We start from the raw sequence: 22,374 nt of genomic DNA on the forward strand, positions 1-22,374 counted from the left end.
ACCTGAAATTCATTTATATTTCATATACATCTTTTATACATAGCCTCAAAGTAATTTCATACAATGGTTTTAGTATTCCTGTCATTTATTTTTTTTAAATTAAAAAGAATTTTGTGACAATATCTCACTGTGCTGCCCTGAACTCCTGGGCTCAAGTGATCCTCCTGCTTCAGCCTCCTGAGTAGCTGGGACTTAAGGAGTGGAGTACTACACTTGGCTACGCCATGCTTGCATTTCGACTGTGACCTATCATATGAGGTCATGTGTGAAATTTTCCACCTGTGGCATCATGTCAACGCTCAAAAGGTTTTTTTTTGGTACCTGGGATTGAACCCAGGGGCACTTTACTACTGAGCCACATTCCAGCCCTTTTTATGTTTTGAGTCTGGGTCTTCCTCATTTGCTTAGAGCCTCACTAAGTTGCTGAGGCTGGTCTTGAACTTGTGATCCTCCTGCCTCAGACTCTGGAGCTGCTGGGATTATAAGCATGTGCCACTGCACCCGGTTCAAAAAGTTCTGGAGTTTGGAGTGTTTTGGATTTTAGATCAGGGATGCTCAACCTGTATGACACAGAACTTAGGTAAGCTGAATACATCTCTCAAAAGCTCACCTGAAATAATAATGAAGGACCAAGCCAATCACAGAATCTAAATAACATGTTCCCTTTTGACTGTATATTCCAAAATAATTACAGAAAAGATTAGAGGAAAAAAACACAAAAATACGATACTCTAGCACTAACCCTTTGATGAAAAAAGAACTAAGTTATGTGCAATAACTTTTCAATAAGCTAAGTATTTTGGCTATCCAGTTTCCCTTGGGTCTGAGATCTACTTGCCTACTGATCTTGTGGTGCTGGGGAATGCACCATGGCCTTGCACGTGCTGTGCAGGTGCTCCACCAGCAAGCAGCACACCAGTCCCACCTTCTGCTCAGTGCAGGTGCTCAATGCATTTGTGGTTCTGCTATCTGAGCAAACCCACTACTGTTGAGGAAACAGAACCACTGGAAGCAAAGCTTTAATTTTAGGATTAAAAGGCTGGGATTTAAGTCGCACCTGTTCGATGCTATTCAAATAGTGTGTATTTGTTCTGATAGATACTCACAGCAGGCAAGTAATGATCTTGTTAAAAAGGAAGTGCAGTACCAAGAAACATAAAACAGGAACATGACATTTAGGAGAATGACGTCATTCTCTGACTACAGCTGGAGTAAGGACTGGGCTCTGTTCAGCTGTGGGCTCCATGATACAAACGGGACCTGGGGAACTTGGAAGGAGTTCAAAGGAAAGCCACATACACAATGAGCACCAGTGCCAAAATGCCATCAGGGTGCAGACAAGGGCACAGACGCGGCTCATGTCTCCAACCACTGGGTGCCCAAAGGTCAGAAGGGAGGGACGGGTGAAGGAGGGCTGCTGCTCCATGAGCCTGTCTCAGCCCCTGCCTCCTCTTCCCTTGCCCAGTCACTGTGATGCAGGGAGGACCTGCCAGGCCTGCGTGTTACTGTGGCTGGCATCTTGGGCTCCTTCTTTGGACAATGACCAGGGCCTGGCCCTGTGGCTAGACTACATGGAACTCCCCCACTTTCTTATCTCATGAAGGGACACTGTTACAGTGTTCCCATCATCACTAGGATTTGTCACTTCCTATAGTCAGATATCATAGAAAGGCAAGCTACTTGAGCAACTAAAATTACAGAATAAACTGCTTATTTGGTAAGCCTTCCAGGGACAGATGAGGAACCACAGGAACCGTGTTCTCCATCAGGCATTCATTTTGTGCCACTGCAGGCAGCCCATGAAGCTGGTGCTGGGCCTGGGGACACAACAGAGCACAGGATGCGATAGGACAGAGACACTGTCAGGTGGGTTTCCAGGGAAGAGGATCCTCGGGAAGCCTGGAGAGCTCAGGGAACCAAGAGCTAGAAGAAGAGGGTAAGCTGGGAGGGTGACAAAGGCGGCAAGGCCCTGGCACGGATAGCTGGACGCAAGCAGAAGACTAGGAGGCTGCACCCCACCATCCAGAGAAGGGTGGGCGTGTGGGGGATGCGGGCAGCAGCAGAAGCTTGTTAGCAGTTTGAGGGACATTAGAATCCACGAGGCCTGGCCAGAGATGTGAACAGGGCTGGGGAGGCAGGGCTGTGTGAGGACGTTATGGCGCACCCTGCAATTGGGGCCACCTGGAGCACTCCTTCTGCACTGCGGGCTGTCTGCGATTGCTCCCCAGGGTCCTGCAGGCCCAGGCATGGGTGCAGCGTTGGAAAGCTGTCCTGCTCTGCCTACTGTGCCCAGCGTGCTTCCTCTCCTGGGTCTGTGTTCACAGATGTTGCCAGGTTAAGGCTAGTTACTTCCCTGCTCATTCCTCTTCCATACTGAGATCCAACAGGAAAAGAATGAGGTAGCACACGGGTAGAGGGAACAAGTGGGTTCAGACAGTTAATCTATCCACATTTTTGGACAACCGGACAATTCAGCAGAAATGGAGCAAAGGAGGGAAGCCACCTATACAGCAGGCCCTGGAGCATGCAGAGAGAGGGTCAGGGAATGGAGGGAAGGAAGGAGGAGCAGCCTGGCCCACTGACACTGTGTCACTGAGCCTGTAGTACCACGCTGCTGTAGCCTTCCTTTGCTGTACTCACCCAGGCCAGGGAGACGCTGGCGTCAAATGTGAAAATGAACACACCATGCACAAGGAGGAACGCCACCCATGCAGAGACTTACCTATAAAATATATTATTTATCTGTTTTCTGATGTACGCTCTCAGGCCTAAGAACTTTCCATAAATTCTGTGAAGGGTGGTTTTTAGAAAATCTCTCTCCCGAGGATCCTCGCTGTCAAAGAGCTCTAAAAGCTTCAAGAAAAAAAGATACTCAGTGACATGTACACTCTGCAGATCAGGGCTCCTGAAATTTCAGTTAATCTGTGACCTTACCTGCAATACAAATTTCTGATCAATATATTTCTTCGCTATATTAGGCTGGAAATCTGGAGACTCTAAAAATCTTAAGAAAAACTCATAAACAAGCTAGGAGGAAAAAAACAACAGTGAGTCAAACATCATGGAATTTCATCAAGAGATGAAAATATGCTTAGCTGAATCTTTAATGTCCTGAAAACATTAGATTTTTACAAAAAGCCACATCTCTACAGAATGGCGACAGCTGGATAGTCAGGACTGGGCTCTGTTCTGTGCTGGGGAATGCGCCGTGGTCTTGCACATAATAACTAGGGATGGTTATTATTTTTTTAGTGAGAACTGAGACTTCCCTTAAATGGCACTTCAGTAGAATGCTTTCCATGGCCTATGTCACCCATGCTTAAGTAACTGCTCAGAGCCCACGGTGCACAGTTCAGGTCATGACCAAACTCCAGGTGGGATCTGCAACCTGTCACCTGTAAGTGTCCTGCAGTGCTGAGGCACAGAGCCAAGCTGACAGGAACTCTGGGTCTGCTAGGGAAGACAGGCACAAAGACGAGACCCTCAATGGCAGCTGCTATGATTCCCCTTGGTGAGTGTACAGGGCATCATTGTGTGGCCTGCCTGTCAGGAGCACATGTGGAAGCCAAGTGCTGAGAGGGGAGGGCCTGGCTTCCAAGGAACCCTCCCCATGTGTCCCACTGTCTGGTTCCTTCCTCGTTTTCCCAGCTCTTTCTCTTCTGCCTTAGGGGTGATGTGCCCTCCCTATCCTCACGCCTGACCCTGCTTTGCTCATGCTGGCCTTGGTGCCTCTTAACCTAACAATCTTGTGTTTCACATATACATCATAAAAAGGGGTCAGTCAGCTCAGGAGCCTGGGAACACAGTGGCACAGTTAAATCCAGGTACTGAAGGCTGGAAACATACCCGCCCAAGTCCTCTAGGCTTGAACTCAATGGTTAACCACCAACAGGGCACTGCCACAGAAGACTTATCAGTGATTCCATGTCTTTACAGTCAGTATCAAGTGTGCACATACACCTCTCTGCTAAAACATTTTTCTTTTATCTATAGTTTTGTAAGGTCTGTGCCACTAAAGACCCGATGTGCACTGGCCAGCAGCTGAAGCCAGGCCTCTACTGAGCTGGGGGAACACACACACACATGTGGCTGGCACCCTCCTATTCAGGCCTGCCATCCCCCCAGTCCAGCACCTGCAGATGAGGCCAGGCTGCTTCTAATGTTGGTTCGTCCTCCTCTGGGTCAAACTCTGCTCCCGTGGGATTGGAGGAAGGCGGCAATGTTCGAAACATGTTAACTGCAAACTAAAATCCACATAGTCTATGATTACAACCAGGAAGTTTAAAATATTTACCAAGAGCATTTAAAACACATTAGTAATCTTAATGATAGTTGCTTCTCATGGTAAAGTGACCTGTCGTTAGCCTCAAAATTCAGAAGTAGTGTGGGTCCCCAAAAGGAGCCTGGGTCAAAAGTGCAGCAGGAAATCGGCCACCTCAGGCAGGTGAACATCAAGCTGACCCCCAGAGACATCTTGCCTTTTAACTGTCACACTTTCAAAGACACGATGCCAACGAATGCTGAGAGGGCAGTGGTAACTTCTGAGGTCCTGTCCCATCAGTGGGTGGGAAAGCAAGGAGAATGTTCTAGTGTGGCAGAGTAGAGGCTGAAAACCAGCCAAGGCTGCACCACACTGCCCTGTCACTGCTCCTGTCACGACGAGAAGCAGCAGTGTCACACACGATATCCCTAGGGACTGGCTGGTTAAACTCCGCAGTCCGTTTGGACTTGCACAATACACATTGACAGGTCAGTGATGTAAGCATCAAAGTTTAGTTTTTCTGTATCAACTTCCAGCCTATTTTTCTCTTGTACCAAGTCTAAATGTGACTTGTTACCTTGCCGATCTGTGAGCCCAACGAGGGCCTTTTACAGCTCTGTGCTCTGGAGCCTGGCTTACTGGTGAGCATCTTCTTTTTTTTTTTAAATTTTTTATTTATTCCCATAGAGTGGCATCAGTTCTACTGTGTATTAATGGTGAGGCTTTTAGCACTTAATCACTTTATTTATTTATTTGAGAGAGAGAGAGAGAGAGAGAGAGAGAGAGAGAGAGAGAATTTTTTTAAATATCTATTTTTTTTTTTTTTTTTAGTTTTCCGCGGACACAACATCTTTGAATGTGGTGCTGAGGATTGAACCCGGGGCCGCACGCATGCCAGGCGAGCGTGCTACCGCTTGAGCCACATCCCCAGCCCGTGGTGAGCATCTTCAAATGTGCAAATCAAATATCTGACATAAAGATAAAATCCAGCTGCAGGACAGGGACAAGGAGATGCCAACAGGGAGCCCAGCAAGCAGGCTGAGATGTCCCCTCTGGTCAAGGTCAGTGAGCGCTCGCTGCTGCCCATTTCTTCTTTTCTTTACAGTTATTGATACCCAACTTGTGAAGTCATCAGCTACCAAGGCCAGAGCACCAGTGCTCAGTGTGTGTCATCTGTGGGGTGTTGACGTGAAGGGCAGCTGCAGTGGGTGCAGGTGGTACAGGAATGGAGGAGGAAAAAATGACCAGAAGCCCACAACTAATTAAAAAAAAAATCTTTTAGTGAAAATACAGGAGTGATTTTCCTAAGATTGCAGTAGAAAGGGAAAAAACTTGGAATTTAACCCTGAGCAGCTCTGGCTGCTGCTGGGGTGTGTCTCCAGCGATGTTCCCCTCTGTGAACCAGGTGTGTGCCCAGGCCCAGTGAGTCCTCCCAGACCTCCAGCAGTGAATCCAGAGACTGGTAGGCAGGACGCTCTTCGTCACCAGCCCGCAGGCCCTCAGCAGAAGGCAGGGAGGGCTTTTCGTGCCCCCTGCTCCGAGAGCCCAGGGACAAGGCAAGGAGGAACAAGGAGCATAGCCACTGAGGAGGCCACACGGTCTGTGGGGGCCACTGTCTCCTCCAGGGCTTGTAAAGGGGGTCAAAGAATGGCATCTGTCATCGCCAACCCCCCTCTCTAGCTCTGTGCCTCCTGGGGCTGTGGAAGTGCTGAGAGGAGAGCAAGAAACGAGTCTCCAGCCCTCCTAACCTGCGGCTGTCTGGGCTCCCCTCAAAGCAAACAGTAGGGGAGGGGTCAAGGGCTGCCTTCAGAACAGGAGGGGCACTTGGCTCTTCAGTGAGTGGGTGCTGCAGGGCCAGCTAGGTGCCCACTTGGGAGCAAAGGCCTCTGGGGACCAGGATGGCACCTGGCCAGAGGCAGAAGCAGATGGCAGAGTGGTGTACGGGGCCGCCAAGGAGACCACCATGGGACAGATGGCTCACGCAGCAGGGAGGCTGGAGTGTGGAGGAAGGGGTGGTGCTGTCCTCCCAGAGGCTGAGCACCACCTGGAGACCCAGGCGCACCACACAGGGAGGAACCACCACATTGTGGAGGCCACAGAGAGCAAAGGCACAAATGGGCAACTGCCTTCCAGCTCGGCTCAGGGGGAGCAGAGGGGCAGCCTCTCCCACCCCCACTTCAAGTCCCTCAGGGAGCTGGCTGCCCGTGGGGATGGGGTTGGGTGAGACTGGGCAAGTCTGAAAAGACAGCTTTAAGCTCAAGGGGGCCCTGTAGCTAGAGATGACTAGAAAGCTAAGCCTTCTGCTCAAGATGTACCCAGGGCAGGAGGGTGTGATGTGACTGATCACAGTTAAAGGCAAGAGTTAAAGAGGCACAGGTTCCCCAGTGTGACAGTTCACCTCATGCCAACCAGGCTAGGCTGGAATTCGGTTTATTCAAGAAGACACTGACTGGGTGTCCTGTGGAGGTGTTTGTAAATGTGGTTCGCATCTATGATCAGTGAACTTTGAATAGAGATGACCCTCCAACAGATGAGGTAGAGAGGGAAGATGGGAGGGGAGGGGAGGGGGGATAGTAGGGGATAGGAAAGGCAGCAGAATACAACAGTCACGAATATGGCATTATGTAAAAATGTGAATGTGTAACTGATGTGATTCCGCAATTTGTATCTGGGGTAAAAATGGGAGTTCATAACTCACTTGAATCAAATGTATGAAAGATGATATGTCATGAGCTTTGTAATGTTTTGAACAACCAATAAAAAAAAAAAAAAAAAGAGATGACCCTCCATGGTGTGGGTGGCCCTCATCCAATCAGTCAAAGGCCTTTAAGATCAAAGCTATGGCTTCCTGAAGGGAGAAGAGATCCCACCTCTCGCCAGCCCAGAGCTGCCTGCTTTCCACCCACTTGCCTCCTGCTGCTTGAAAACCCTCTCTCTCCCCAGCTCTTTCTCTTTCTCGGGTAAAATCCTGACTGAACGCCAGTTAGCTGGGGTTTCTTAGTGAACTGGTTGTGCTGTAGTAACTGCAGTTTCAAGTTGAAGCCCCCTGCAGTGCTCAGCCCAGGCCCACAGGCCATGTTCACTGACCATGTGCTGGATAGGTGCTTGCCTGGTGAACACAACACCTTGTTGTGACCCATGGGCCCTCTTTCAGTATGGAATGTTTGCACCCCTCCTTCAGACACTGAAGCCCTTAACCCCCCGTGGCTGTAGCTGGAGATGGAGCATGCAGGCAGTAACTGGAAAGTGAGGTCCTTAAGGGTGGGTTCTGATCTTAGGGGAGATCAGACTTCCCCCACCCAGTTGCACTTGCTGAGAGGAAAGGCCTCGTGAGGATAAAGCCATCCTCTGCAAGCTGGAGCCCTGCCAGCACCTTGATCTTAGAGAGAAACGGATGCCCACAGGTCAGGCCAGCATCCTGTAATCTTCAGTTCTGGCATCCTTGACAATGACCCTCCTAGAGCCACTCTGTTGATTAGAAGTATTTCTCTTCTCATGCTCTTCGTCCCTACTCTGTTCTTAGTTACTCTCCTTATATCAAATAAGACATTTGGCATTTGTTTTTTAGGGATTGGCTAGCTTCACTTAGCATAATCTGCCCTAATGCCATCCATTTCCCTGCAAATTCTATGATTTTGTCATTTTTTAATGCAGAGTAATACTCCATGAAGATTAACATTAAACAGGGATGAGAGGTGGGAGGGAAAGGGAGAGAAAAGGGAAATTGCATGGAAATGGAAGGAGACCCTCAGGGTTATACAAAAGAACATACAAGAGGAAATGAGGGGAAAGGGAAAAATAATACAAGGGGGAGAAATGAAGGTCAGTAGAGGGGGTAGAGAGAGAAGAGGGGAGGGGAGGGGAGGGGAGGGGGGATAGTAGAGGATAGGAAAGGTAGCAGAACACGACAGTCACTAGTATGGCAATATGTAAATCAATGGATGTGTAATTGATGTGATTCTGCAATCTGTATATGGGCTAAAAATGGGAGTTCATAACCCACTTGAAGCAAAGTGTGAAAGATGATATATCAAGAACTATGTAATGTTTTGAACAACCAATAAAAAAAAAAAAGAATTAAAAATTAAAAAAAAAAAAAGGAAGTATTTCTCTTGTGTAAGAAAAAAAAAAGTCTACTTGTAACTCCTACCCACCTTTCTTTTTTTTGGTATCGTGGATTGAACTCAGGGGCACTCAACCACTGAGCCCCATCCCCAGCCCTATTTTGTATTTTATTTTGAGACAGGATCTCACTGAGTTGCTTATTGCCTTGCTAAGTTGCTGAGGCTGGCTTTGAACTCACGATCCTCCTGCCTCAGCCTCCAGAGTGGCTGGGAGGTGTGTGTCACTGCACCCGGCTTGAAAAGAATTTATAACAGGTGAGTCCACTAGAAGAATAGTGGCCTCTCTCTTCCACGCACACACTGAACATTAGGTTCTGAGAGTTGGGCTGCTAGGAGATACATTCCTGGGAAAGGGGGTAAGTCCCTTTAGCACTAGTTTTTTTTGGGGAGGGGATATGGGGGATTGAACTCAGAGGCACTCGACCACTGAGCCACATCCCCAGCCCTAAACTTTGTATTTTATGTAAAGACAGGGTCTCACCGAGTTGCTTAGCGCCTTGTTTTTTGCTGAGGCTGGCTTTGAACTCGAGATCATTCTGCCTCAGCCTCCCAAGCTGCTGGGATTACCGGTGTGTGCCACTGTGCCTGGCAATATTATCTTTTTTTTTGAGAGAGAGAGAGAGAGAGAGAGAGAGAGAGAGAGAGAGAGAGAGAGAGAGAGAGAGAGAATTTTTTAATATATGTATTTTTTAGTTTTCGGTGGACACATCTTTTATTTTATTTTTATGTGGTGCTGAGGATTGAACCTAGCGCCCCGCACCTATCAGGTAAGCGCGATACTGCTTGAGCCACATCCCCAGCCCAACATTAGCTTTTTAAATACAAAACCGTGGCAGAGCATGGTGGTACACACACTTGTGACACCAGCAGCTTGGGAAGCTGAGGCAGGAGGATCAAAGCCAGCCTCAGCAACTTAGCGAGGACCTAAGCAACTCAGCGAGACCTGTCTCTAAAAACACAAAAAAGGGCTGAGGATGTGGCTCAGTGGCTAAGAACCCCTAGGTTCAATCTCAGGTACCATAACCAACCAACCAACCAAACTACAACAAGAAAAAAATAAAAAACCCTAAATAACAACAAGAAAAACTCACAAAGCTGTCATTTGTTAGAAAACATCACAGCTGGATGGTCCACAACCAGCTGCAAAAACCAAAGCACAAAGCTGACAGTAGAACTCTCTTCTATCAAAGCAATGAGGAAGTGTACCAGATAGGAAGACCGCACCCCCTCCCTCCCAACCAATACTCTCAATGCCTAGGAGATAACTTCCCAAGTCAGAGGGCCTCAGTGGAGTGAGTAGAGCCTCTGATAAGAGCCTCAGGAAGACCTGAGGAAAGGGAGAAGCTGCCATCCACAACAGCGGGCTCATACAGCAATTCACAAGAGGAATGCAAAGTGGTGGTGGTTGTTTTTTTTTTTTTTGTGGGGATTGAGCAACATCCCATCCCTTTTCACTTTTTATTCTGAGGCAGGGGCTTACTAAGCTGCCCATGCTGGCCTGGCACATGCGACCCTCCTGCCTCACCCTCCAGAGTAGCTAGAATCATAGGTGCGCACCACAGTACCCTGGTTGAACGCAACCTTTAAACAAGTTTAGCTGAAGTTTTTATGAACTCAAGGAACTTAAACGGCCCCTTTCCTCACCAGTCTAGTGATTTCTAGTTGGCTGTCATGGTGCCAGAACTTGGAAATGAAAGCCCAAGTCACACACTGCTCAGACTCAAGCGTTGGCACCTAGGAGGTCCTCAAGTACTTTCTGAGAGCAACTGGATCCTCTGGGACAAGCACACATCAGTCATCTTTGAACTGTGACACCCAGTAACACCTGAGAACTGTGAAATTGCCAGATCAGACAGCTCTCGACTGTATCGTGATGACAGTCCCATGTGGGTCCTTGACTGCATGCTCTCCTACTCAGGCGTATGTTTTCTCCTGACACTTTTCTCAAATGTAACCAGAGAACAGGGGGTTCTGGGGTGTCCTCTTCCTGCCCCACCGGCGACAGCACAGGTACTCAGCACATTCTCCAGGAGAACAAAAACAGTCCTGTTGCCACTTTCTCTATGGCCACAGCTGCTTTAAAAGAATGCAATCTTCCCTCTAAAACAGATGCCAGAATATACTATTTAAGGAAAGAAAGCTATATTTAAAACTCTGATTTTGAATAGCTTGCTATTTTCATCATCTACTCAAATATAGGTTGAATATACTTTATCTGAAATGCTGGGGATCAGAAGAGTTTTGGATTTTTTTGGATTCTGAAATATTTACATAATGAGATATCTTAGGGATGAGATCCAAGTATACACAGGAAATTTAGTTTTCATATGCACCTTACATATATATATAGCCTGAAGGTAAATCTAAAAATCCTTTTTCACTTAATTATTTTTTGTACTTTAGCTTTTTTTTTTGAAGCCTGACAATAATTTTATACAATATTTTTAGATGCCTGCATTTTGACTGTGACTACTCACATAAAGTTGGATGTGCAATTTTCCACTTGTCATGCTGATGCTCAAAATGTTAGAGATTTTGGAATATTTTAGATTTCAGTTTTCAGACTAGATGCTCCAACTATATGTTCTTAAATAAAATGTGAAAGCATGGAAACAAAAACCTACAGAATCTTTGTACAATACTAATAAAGGACATTTAACTACAACTATTGAAACAATGAATAAGTTTTTAAAAATATCTTTTAAATTTTTAGATGAACACAATACCTTCATTTTATTTATGTGGTGCTGTGGATCGAACCCCAGTGCCCCACTCATGGAAGGCAAACACCCTACCACTGAGCCACAGCTCCAGCCCAACAATGAATAATTTTTATAAGTATTTTATAACTGAATGTACAAGACCTTACTTCAGATAAGCATGAAAATATGATAGCCACAATTATGTGTATGAATGTAGTTTATTTTATTTTTTTGAGTTAGGGTTCTCATTATGTTGTCTAGACCGATCTCAAACTTGTGTACTCAAGTGATCCTCCTGGTAGCTGGGCTGCAGGCTTTTACCACCCACCTGACTTGAGTTTGTTTGTGTTTGCTGTAGTGGAGACAGAAACCAGGACCATGAGCATGTCAGGCAAGATCTCTACCACTGAGCTCCATCTCCAGCCCTTTTTATTTTACTTTGGGATAGGGTCTTGCTATGATGTCTGGCCTGGAACTTGTAATTCTCCTGCTGCAGCCTCCCAAGTAGCTGGGATCACAGGCGTGCATCAGTGTGCCCAGCTTTGGCTTGAGTTTACTTAAAATCCGCCCTCCCCTTTTCCATTGGTGCATTATGGTTGTACATACTGATGGGATTTATTGTTACATATACGTTCATGCACACTATATGTAATATAACAATATAATTTGCCTGATATCACTCCCCGCTCCCTCCCCACCTTCCACCCCTTGTTCCCTTCCCTTTACTGCTCTCTCCTTGATTTTCATGAGATCCACCCCCATCTTTCTCTTCCTTTTTCCTTGCTAGCTTCTGCCTATGACAGAAAACATATGACCCTGACCTTCTGAGTCTTATTTTGCTTGACATTATGATATCCGGTTTCATCCATTTTCCTGTAAATGCCATAATTTCATTTTTCTTTATGGTTGAATAAAATTCCATTGTGTACATACACCACATTTTCTTTATTCATTCATCTGTTGATGGATACCTAGGCTGGTTCCCTAGTTTGGCTACTGTGAATTGTGCTGCTATAAACATGGGTATGCATGTGAGGCATCCCCCAAAAGCTCATGTGTGAGACAATGCAAGAAGGTTCATAAAATAAATGATCGGGTCACAAGGGCCTAAATCCAATCAGTTAATTAATCACCTGATGAGATTAACTGAGTAGTAACTGAAGGTCGGTGGGGTGTGGCAGGAGGAGGTGGGGCATGGGGGCATGGCTTCCGGGTATATAGTTGTATTTGGCAAGTGCAGTTTCTTTTTCTGCTTACTGATCATCATGTGAACTACTTCCCTCTGCCACACTTGGCCACCATGATGTTCTGCCTCACTTTCTATGGACTAAGACCTCTGAAACTGTGGGCCTTCAATAAACTTTTCCTTCTCTACAATTGTTCTGGTCAGGGCTTTTAGTCACAGTGGTGAAAAGCTGACAAAACACTGTAATATGATGACTTTAATCCTTTAGGATAAATACCAAGGGGTGGTAGAGCTGGTTGTATGGTGGTTCCATGCCTAGCCTTTTGAGGAACCGTCAAACTGGTTTCCATAATGGTTATACTAATTTATAGTCCCAAGAACAGTGTATAAAGTGGTCCTTTTTCCCTACATCCTCTCCAGCATTTATTGTTATCTGTATTCTTGATGACTGCCATTCTGACTGGTCTGAGATGAAATCTCAATGTAGTTTTTTTTTTTTTTTTGGGTACTGGGATTGAATCCAGGGGAACTTAACCACTGAGCCACATCTCCAGCCCTCCTTTATATTTTACTGAGATGTGGTCTTGCAAAGTTGCTTAGGGTCTTGTTAAGTTGTTGAGGCTGAATTTGAACTTGCAATCCTCCTGCCTTAGCCCCCTGAGCTGCTGGGATTACAGCTGACCACTGTGCCCAGCTTCAGTGTAGTTTTGATATGCATTTACCTAATTGCTAATGATGTTAAACATTTTTTTCATATATTTGTTGGCCATTTACTTTAAAATTTTTGTTTTTCAAGTTTAAGAACAGAAAATCTATACATGATAAGTAATAATTCTTAATATTTGTAATCCAGTTTAATTACTGTCATTTAAGAATATCAATGGCTTTGGAAGTTTATTGTAACTTAACTGTGGGAGAAAGGTTAGTTTTATATAGATTCTAAATAATGCATCCCAACATTTTTTAATGACCAATTTCCAAAAATGTTGGAAGAACTGTATAGTGAATGGCTGCCACCTAGATTTTGCCATCAACATTCTAATAATTTGCTTTATCATAAAATAAGTTTTAAAAATAAAATGTGAGGAGGTTTAGAATACTTTAGAACTTTTAGTCACAGAGGTGAAAAATCTGAAAAAAACACTGTAATATGATGACTTTAATCCTTTAGGATAAATACCAAGGGGTGGTAGAGCTGGGTTGTACGGTGGTTCCATGCCTAGCGTTTTGAGGAACTTTTTGAGAAACTACTGGTTTCCATAGTGGTGGTACTAATCTACAGTCCCAAGAACAGTGTAAAAAGTGGTCCTTTTTCTCCACATCCTCTCTAGCATTTATTGTTATCTGTATTCTTGATGACTGCCATTCTGACTGGTCTGAGATGAAATCTCAGTGTAGGCTTTTTTTTTTGGGGGGGGGGGTACAGGGATTGAATCCAGAGGAATATAGTCTGCTCCCACATGCTATAAGTAAAGTGATTTGGGACATTGAGAACTACAGGGCTTGTCACTTCTCAGTCACATGTGTAGAGCCAACCAACTTCACACTACATCCCCTGACCCCCAAACCCAGAATTCTAGTTGATGCACATAGCTGGATCAATATATTTTAAAAAGAGAGATGAAGTAGTCTGTGATTTTTATTTTATTTTTAATTTTTTTGGTAGTATACAGGGATTGAACCCAGGGCCCTGTGCATGTTAGGCAACTTTCTACCACTGAGCTACATCCTCACTACATTTTTTACAATTATTGCTGGATCATCTGTGTGGACAGAACTGTTTACTGAGAATATGTTAAAAATGAAGCAGAGACTTACGCTTCTAGCAAGATGGAGTAACTGGGATGGGGTTTATTCTACTCCCTGCAGTGACCAAGAAACTAGGCAAAATTACATGGAATAGTTTTGCAGACAATGAATTTCAGGTAATGAAGGTTAGCGATCCCTGAGAAACAGTAAGCCCTACAATCACCTCAGCTACAGTCCTGACAGATCTGCAGGATGCAGGGCCTGGAGACAGAACCCAGGTGGAGACAGCAGCCAGGGGCTAAGATTCACAAGGTAGGGTTTCACACAGGAGACACTGACCCAGAGGTCTGCGGAGTCCCCTGTCAAACAGCAGAAGGCCAATCCACAAATGTGTATGAGAAACTACCAGAGTTGGGGGAAAAACCACCCAAAGGCTTAGTGAGAACCCAGAACAGCCTGGACCTCCATATCCATGTTTCAAATCCTTGGATTAAACCAACCAAGGTTGAAAAATGTTTTGTTTGTACGGAACATGCCTCTGTGAGGGGTCCTGAAGCCAACCCCCACAGAAACCGAGGGTTGATTATACCAGCCCAGCACTGGGAATAGTCCCTTCTCCCACCAAGCAGACTGGAGAAACTCATAATTCATGGAACCTCGGATTCATCATCAGAAAGCTCTTGTCTCAGTAGCAAGCAATGAGCCCTCAAATCAATATGGCTCGAATCTTACCTAACACAAGAACAAAAAGAAGTGCCTTAATTACACTCACAAACAAGTCTCAAGAACATTAACAGAAATACCTAAGTGTGCAGCACTCAACAAGGCAAAATTCACAACGTCAGACATCTCATGACCACACATACAGGAGGATTGAGAGTTCAAAGCCAGCCTCAGCAATGGTGAGGCACTAAGCAACTCAGTGAGATCCTGTCTCTAAATGAAATACAAAATAGGGCTGGGGGTGTGGCTCAGTGGTTGAGTGCTTCTCAGTTCAATCCCTGGTTAGCCCCACCCACACACAAAAAGGTCAAAGAAGCAGGAAGATATGCTTTACAATAACCAGAAAAAACCAGTCACTTGAGCTCAATTAGAACTGCCATGGGTATCAGAATTAGCAGTGAGGATATTAATTCTATGTATTGAAAAAGTTACGTGTAGATGTGGAAGATGTAAGAACAGACACATCAAACTATTCGATATGCGTGAGACATGTGAGATGAGAAACGTGGTAGATGGAATTAAAAACAGATGGGACACTACAGAAAAGATCAGTGAACTTGAGGACAGAAAATTATGCAAATAAAACATGGGGGGTGAAAAGAATCGCACAATCGGTGTGGCTCAGTGGCAGAGAGTGCCAGCACGCACAGGCTCTGGGTCTACCCCCCAGCACTGTGAAGAGAAAAGAAACAGCACCAGCGAGCTGCGGGATGACTAAGAACCCTCACACACGCATCACTGAGGTCCCTAAAGTGGTTCTGATAAAGGGCAGGGGATAGAATTTTTTTGTATATGTGGTTCGAGTAATTGAACCAGGGCCTCTCTACCACCAAGCTACGCCTCCAGCCCTTTTTATATTATTTTGAGACAAGGTCTCACTAAGTTGCCCAGGCTGGTCTTGAACTTGTGATTCTCTTGCCTCTGCCTCTTGAATCACTGGATTACAGGCATGTGCCACCATGCCCAGCAAAAAAATGTTTTTGAAAAGATAATAGCAAGGGGGGAAAAAGAATAAAGAAAAAAAAGTTAATGGCCAGTTTTTCAAATTTGATGAAAACTACAGATAAACTCTAGACACAAGATAAAGGGAACCATGCCACAGCACATCACCATCAAATGGTTTGAAAAGAGCAATGAATGAGAAAATCTTGCAAGTAGCAAAAGGGGGAAATATTTTATATCCAGAGGAACAATGTAATGACCACAGATTTCTCATCACAAACAATGCAAACAAGACAGCCAGATGAGCACTGAAGTCCAAGAAAGACCTTCAGACACATTTAAGTTGAAACAGTCCATATCACCATCAGGAGACCCACACTACAGAAACGTGCAAGGAAGCCCCTTAGCCAGGACACCAAGAGCAGATGGGCCTCTGGACCTGGACTTCCACAGTGGAATGGAGATCACTGGAAACTGGAAAATATCTGCAAAAGATGTTACAAATTATAAAATCTCTTTAAAAGACAACCACTTAGAACAAAACTAATAATGGATCATGGGGTTTGCAACATGAAGTAAAATGTGTGGCAACAGCAGCAGAAAGACTGGGAGGGAAGAAACAGGACCACTGTTGAGGTTTTTCTTACACTCCACATGGCATTGTAACCTAAGGCAGACTGTGATATTATTAAAGATGGATTCTAGAAAAGCTAAATAAACACTTAAGACCAAGAATATTAGCAAAAATAAATGTTGGCGAGAATGTGGGGAAAAAAGTACACTCATACATTGCTGATGAAACTGCAAATTGGTGGAACTACTATGGAAATCAGTATGGAGATTCCTCAGAACACTTGGAATGGAACCCTCATTTGACCCAGTTATCCCACTCCTAGGTTTATACTTAATGGACTTAAAATTGGCACACTATAGTATTGTAGCCACATTGAGGTTTATAGCAGCTCAACTTACAATAGCTAAACTGTGAAACCAACCTAGGTGCCCTTCAATAAATGAATGGATAAAGAAAATGAAGTTCATTTAAATAATGGAATATTACTCAGCCTTAAAGAAGAATGAAATGATGGCATTTGCTGGTAAATGCAAGGAGCTGGAGAATATTGTGCTAAGTGAAATAAGCCAATCCCCCAATACCAAAGGCCAAATGTTTTCTCTGACATGCAGATGCTAATTCACAAAAAGGCAGGGGGACAGGGAAGAACAGAGTTACTTTGGATTAGGCAGAGCAGAGTGAAGGGAGGGGAGGGTTGGAGGATAGGAAGGATAGAAGAATGAAACTGACATTATTACCCTATGTGATATGTGACTATATGACTGGTGTGATTCTACACCAGGTACAACCAGAAGGATGAGAAGTTACACTCTATCTATGTAGGATGTGTCAAAGTGCATTCTACTGTCATGGATAACTAATCAGAATAACAAAATCAAATGACAGAGTTGAAGTTAAAAAGCTGACAGAGGAGGGGCTGGGGTTGTGGCTCAGTGGCAGAGCGCTTGCCGAGTTTAGGTGAGGCCCTGGGTTTGACCCTCAGCACCACATTAAAAAAATAAATTAATTAATTAACAATATTGTATCCAACTACAACTAAAAAATAAATATTAAAAAAAAAAAAAAGCTGAGAGGAGATAGAATGCAGTCATAAGCAGCACAGAACTGACCCAAAAGAAAGCAGAAAAAAAGGAAAGTGGAATGGAGGAGAGATGGGACAAACAGGAAAAAACAGCACAGTGGTAGGTTTTTTTTTTTTTGTTTGTTTGTTTTTTAATATTGTCTGAGGATTGAACCTAGGGCCTTATGCATGCTTACCACATGCTTTGCTGTGAGCTACATCTGAGCCCAGATAGTAAATTTAAGCCCAGTATATCAATAATCACATTAAAAGTAAGTTATCTGAACACTCCAATCAAAAGGCAGAGATTATCTGATTGAATAAAAAAGCAAAAACCAACTATATACCATCCACAACAAGCCACTCTGAGCACAAAGATACAAACTGACCAAAAGGAAAAGAGGGTGGAGGGTCTGTATGAGTAGCTCCCAGGGCACATGATACAACAGGGGTGGTGGTAAGGGAGCAACCTACAAGAAAACACACACTACAAGGTATGCACCAAACCACAGGAAGCAAGACGCGACAGGACTGCAGGACAGAAAAGGACAAGACTTACAAATAGAAAACAAAGAAACAGAGGCTGGGCTGTAGCTCAGTTGGTAGAGCACTTGTCTAGCAGGCACCAGGCCATGGGTTTGGTTCCCAGGGCCACCAACCAACCAACCAACCAATAAAGAACATCCCTATTTACAATAGCACCAAAAAATGAAATGCTGATTGAGGAGCCTAAGAAACAGGAAAAGAATTTGTAAGCTGAGAGACACAAAATGAAGAAGACCAAAATGGGAGACACTTATGCTCTTGCTTTCAAGGCTCATACTGTTAAGATGCCAATTCCCTCCATATCCACACAGTCAAAGAGATTCCAACTAAACCCTGAAAGGGCATCTGGTAGATGAAGACTTTTAATGTTTTCTCCCCCTAACCAGACAGGGCCTCGCTAAGTTCCTGAGGCTACCATTGAATTTGCAATCCTCCTGCCTCTGCCTCCAGAGTAGCTGGAGTTACAGGAACGCACCATCATTCTTGGCTGACAAACTGATTTTAAAACACAAATGGAAAATAACTAGAATAGCCAAAATACTTGAGGAAAAAAACAAAGAGGATTAACACAACCTGATCTCAAGATTTACTACAAAGTGACAATACTGAAGAGAGCAGGTACTGGTGAACAGGGAGATCCACAGACAAAATGAACAGAAGGTAGCGGAGTGCAAAAAGTCTCACTGATACGGTCGGTTGATTTTGAGAAAGACAGAAAGGCTATTCAATGGAGATGGGTCAGTCTTTTCTTTTCAACTTTTAAAAAATACCTTTATTTACTTATTTTTACGTGGTGCTCGAGATTGAACCCAGTGCCTCATATGTGCTACGCAAGTGCTCTCCCACTGAGCTACAACTCCAGCCCCTTGGTCAGTCTTTTCAACAAATGCTGTTCAACAAACAGAACACTTTAACATCCAAAGGAGGACCTTAGTCAAAATGGATCATAAGCCTACATGTAAAATGTAAAACTATGATGAAAACATAGGAGAAAGCCCTTCTGAGCTTAGGTTAGGACAGGCTCCTTAATACAACACCAAAAGCAGCTCTGGTAAAATTGTAAAGTGAATTTCATCTCAATTAAAAACCTTTGCTCTGGGGGCTGGGGTTGTGGCTCAGTGGTAGAGCACTTGCCTTGCACGTGCGAGACCCTGGGTTCGATCCTCAGTAACACATAAAAAATAAATAAGTGAAATAAAGGTATTAACCCCCCCCCCCAAAAAAAAACCCTTTGCTCTGCAAAAGATCCTTTAAAAAGTAAAAAAGAAAGCTACAGAGTGAGAAAAAATAATTGCAAATCATATATCTGCAAAGGATCTATATGCAGAGTATATAAAGAAATCTCGGGACTGGGGTTGTGGCTCAGTGGTAAAGCGCTCGCCTCGCATGTGTGAGGCCCTGGGTTCGATCCTCAGCACCACATAAAAATAAATAAATAAAGGTATTGTGTCCAACTACAACTAAAAAATAAATATTAAAAAAAAAAGAAAAAATCTCAAAACTCAACAAAAAGAAAATAATCTAACTAAAAAAGGGCAAATAGTGTGAGGAGATTCACCAAGCAAGACGACAGAGGACAAGCATGCTCAGCATGACTAGTCATTAGGGCAGCGCAAACGCAACAGGATGTGAGCAGGCTCAGCTCATGCGCTGCTGGGACAGGGGCCAAATGGCGGTTTCTGAGAAGTCAGACGTGACACTACTCTGATGATCCCATTGCTGGGTGTTTACCCAGGTTGAATGGAAACCTATGTCCAGAACGTGTACATGAATATTCACAGCAGCTTTACTGTCCCTAACTGGAAATGACCCAGATGTCCCTCAACTGGGGAATGAATAAACAAACCAGCGACCTCTATCTAATGATAATTAAAATGAATCAACTCCTGGTATGTGCGATAACATGCATGAATCTTGAGCACATCATGCTAAGCAAGAGAAAATACACCCAAAGGCACAAATCTACTATGACATTCTGGAAAATGACAACTTGATAGCTACAGAGGACAGATTAGTGATGTCAGGGGTAAGGTTCTGACTACAAAGCAGCAGCATAATAGATCTCTATTGTGTGGTGGTTATGGGACTCCATATATTTATCAAACCTCCACAAACTAGTGACTTTTGCTGTATATAAATATAAATACAAAATTAAAAGAAGTTGCAGAAAAAAGATTCACTAGGCCAGAAGTCCCTTTGCAAAGCTTCCTGGTTCACCATGTCCTTAATGTCTGAGTGATCGCTGTGTCCCAAGACTAAAGAAATACTTAAGAACTCTGCAGCTAAAGCCAGGCTGTACTGAGACATAACTGACATACAACTAACTGCACATATTCAAGGTGCTGGGCTAGATGCTTTTAGCACATGTGTGCACCTGTGAAACCCTTTTACAATCAGATAATGAACTCACTCCCTAAGCCTCAAACTTCATAACAGACTTTTGAGAAAATAACATTTGTTCCATATGTTATAAAATAAGCATGCATTCCTTTTGTAATTAAAAACTATCAAACAAAATAAAGAAAAATCTCAAAACAGTAAGAGCATATCTCTAAAAATGGATCACTGCTATTTAAAGTAAAAAAAAAATATTCTCTGAATTTCAGAAAGTATATTTTTTAAATGTACCTTTGGCTCAGCATTGACGTCTGCTCTTCTTTAACCCATGCTATTTTAACTTTGGCAAAACAAAAAATGACCAAGCAAAATGAGGAAGCTGGTCTAAACCCTCTCCTGAAGCAAGATGCACACCACTGGAAACTTCCCTGTAACTGTACACCCTTCAGCATTAGATGCTCTTTTCTCACCCATTTCCCAACTAGCATCAGCTTTATGGCAGAAAGGGGGGCTGTCCAGAACCCACTGCAAGTATCAGGTGTGAGAAAGAGGGTGAAGATGTCCAACGTGGATTCTAAAGTGAAGCACAAGCCAACCCTCCTGGGGCCCGGAATGAGCCTCCCCAAGGACCCGGCCAACACACCCTTGGAACAGCAATGGCACCCATCAGCTTCCAAGTCAGCCTCTACTCATTCACAGAGTGGAAGGACTAGAATGGAACAAGCTCATGCTCCCGGGACCTAATATGAATGCTAGCAGCACTTCCACTACACTTCATAAAAACTACCTGATTTTAATTCTTGGGTTTTGTTCAAAGAATGAAAAACATACGTTTACTGATTTTGTTTCTTTTTGGAAATGAGGTCCCTCTGTTTGCCTAGTTCTTTCTACTATGTTGCTCTGTTTCATCTTGAACTTGGGATCCTCCTGCCCCAGCCTCCTGAGTAGCTGCAATTACAGGAGTGCACCACCATGCCAGGCCCCTTTGTTGATTTTTGATCATGTACTGTGGTATATGATCATTGTTAAAATTTTTAAAATATACAGTATGGTTGGAAAACTTACATGATCATACTATCGAAAAGCAGCTACAGTTTGTGTTCCTCTAAATTCATTTTTATAACCCACTTATAAAGTGCCATCAATAAATCAGTCTCTGGCGTGCATGATGCTGCTGTGCTGTGTGTAGCATTTCAAGACTTGCTTTCTCTCCCCAAATTTAATTTTACTTTTATGAATTCATTTCTATGCTACAAACATGAAATCACACTTCAGATCATGTGTTTTTAATCCTTCAATCACTATTTAAACTAACTTAACTATCTCTCTATGAGGCAGTTGCACAGCCTAACAAAAAAAAAAAAAAAAAAGTAATATCAAGGAATAAGACCTACACCACTCTGAGGAGGAGGATGCATTTTGCCACCCACTGGTGAAAGTTCTGAAAAGTCTTGGAAGTCAGCTGCTTTCTGGGCCATTTCTGAGGCCACTGAAAGGAAAGGACGCTTGAGTGGCAACTTTATCTTGGGGCCATCCAGTTTTCCACACTGTCCCCTTTCCTCCTATGAGGCAGATGGTTGCCAAAACCTCTTTTTACTCCACCCATTCAAGCCTGCTTGCCCAATGCAACATCATCAGTGGCTACAGAGATGGACACACTTGCTCTGGGGACGTCTTTCTCCCCAGGTCTACCATGTGATTTGGTGGGTAACAATCAGAACCCACCTCCCCAGCTACAGTAATGGTTTAAAGATGGGCAGGAGGTACACAGGCATACCATTCCTTCCTGGAAGCCACACCAAAGAGAACACAGCACACAGAGCAGGAGGCCTGGGGTATACTGTGGACCAAGTGGGAGCTATCCCTGTGTCTGAGATTCCCCTTTGAGCATGCACAGTGGTGAATGGGGTGTGCCATGATTCAAACCTGCCCTCTCTCACACCAGGTCCCACACACTTGGGTCATTGTTCCTTCTCCCTAAATAACTCAAACCAAATCTGCCACTAATCTCATTTCTACCTTAACATCTGTTTGCCTGGTTCTCTCCACCGTCATAGCCACTTGGTTCAATCCACCCCGTCCACTGAAATGTTCTCTCAGCCCCAACCCAGTTCCTTTGCATCTCTTCATACCCCAGTGTGTACTTCACTGTGCTGCCAGATCATTTGGG

At 44.2% G+C, this 22,374-nt stretch overlaps 1 protein-coding gene across 11 annotated transcripts in view; it reads right to left on the bottom strand.

Moving 5' to 3' along the window:
• The window catches only part of Ppp2r5c (protein phosphatase 2 regulatory subunit B'gamma), a 140,452-nt gene that overhangs the window by 31,363 nt on the left and 86,715 nt on the right, over positions 1 to 22,374 (bottom strand). For all 11 annotated transcript variants that reach the window (XR_011706508.1, XM_071607529.1, XM_071607528.1 and 8 more), the window contains 3 exons: positions 4,134 to 4,244; positions 2,935 to 3,027; positions 2,723 to 2,853 (listed from right to left, as the gene is read on the bottom strand). Coding sequence is in view for 10 of the 11 variants with exons in the window: in XM_071607529.1 (XP_071463630.1) it covers positions 2,723 to 2,853; positions 2,935 to 3,027; positions 4,134 to 4,244 (335 nt within the window). In the remaining variant the exon portion in view is untranslated. The remainder of the gene's footprint in view (positions 1 to 2,722; positions 2,854 to 2,934; positions 3,028 to 4,133; positions 4,245 to 22,374) is intronic.

The sequence above is a fragment of the Marmota flaviventris genome, chromosome 2 (assembly GCF_047511675.1).
Source record: "Marmota flaviventris isolate mMarFla1 chromosome 2, mMarFla1.hap1, whole genome shotgun sequence".
NCBI lineage: Eukaryota > Metazoa > Chordata > Mammalia > Rodentia > Sciuridae > Marmota > Marmota flaviventris.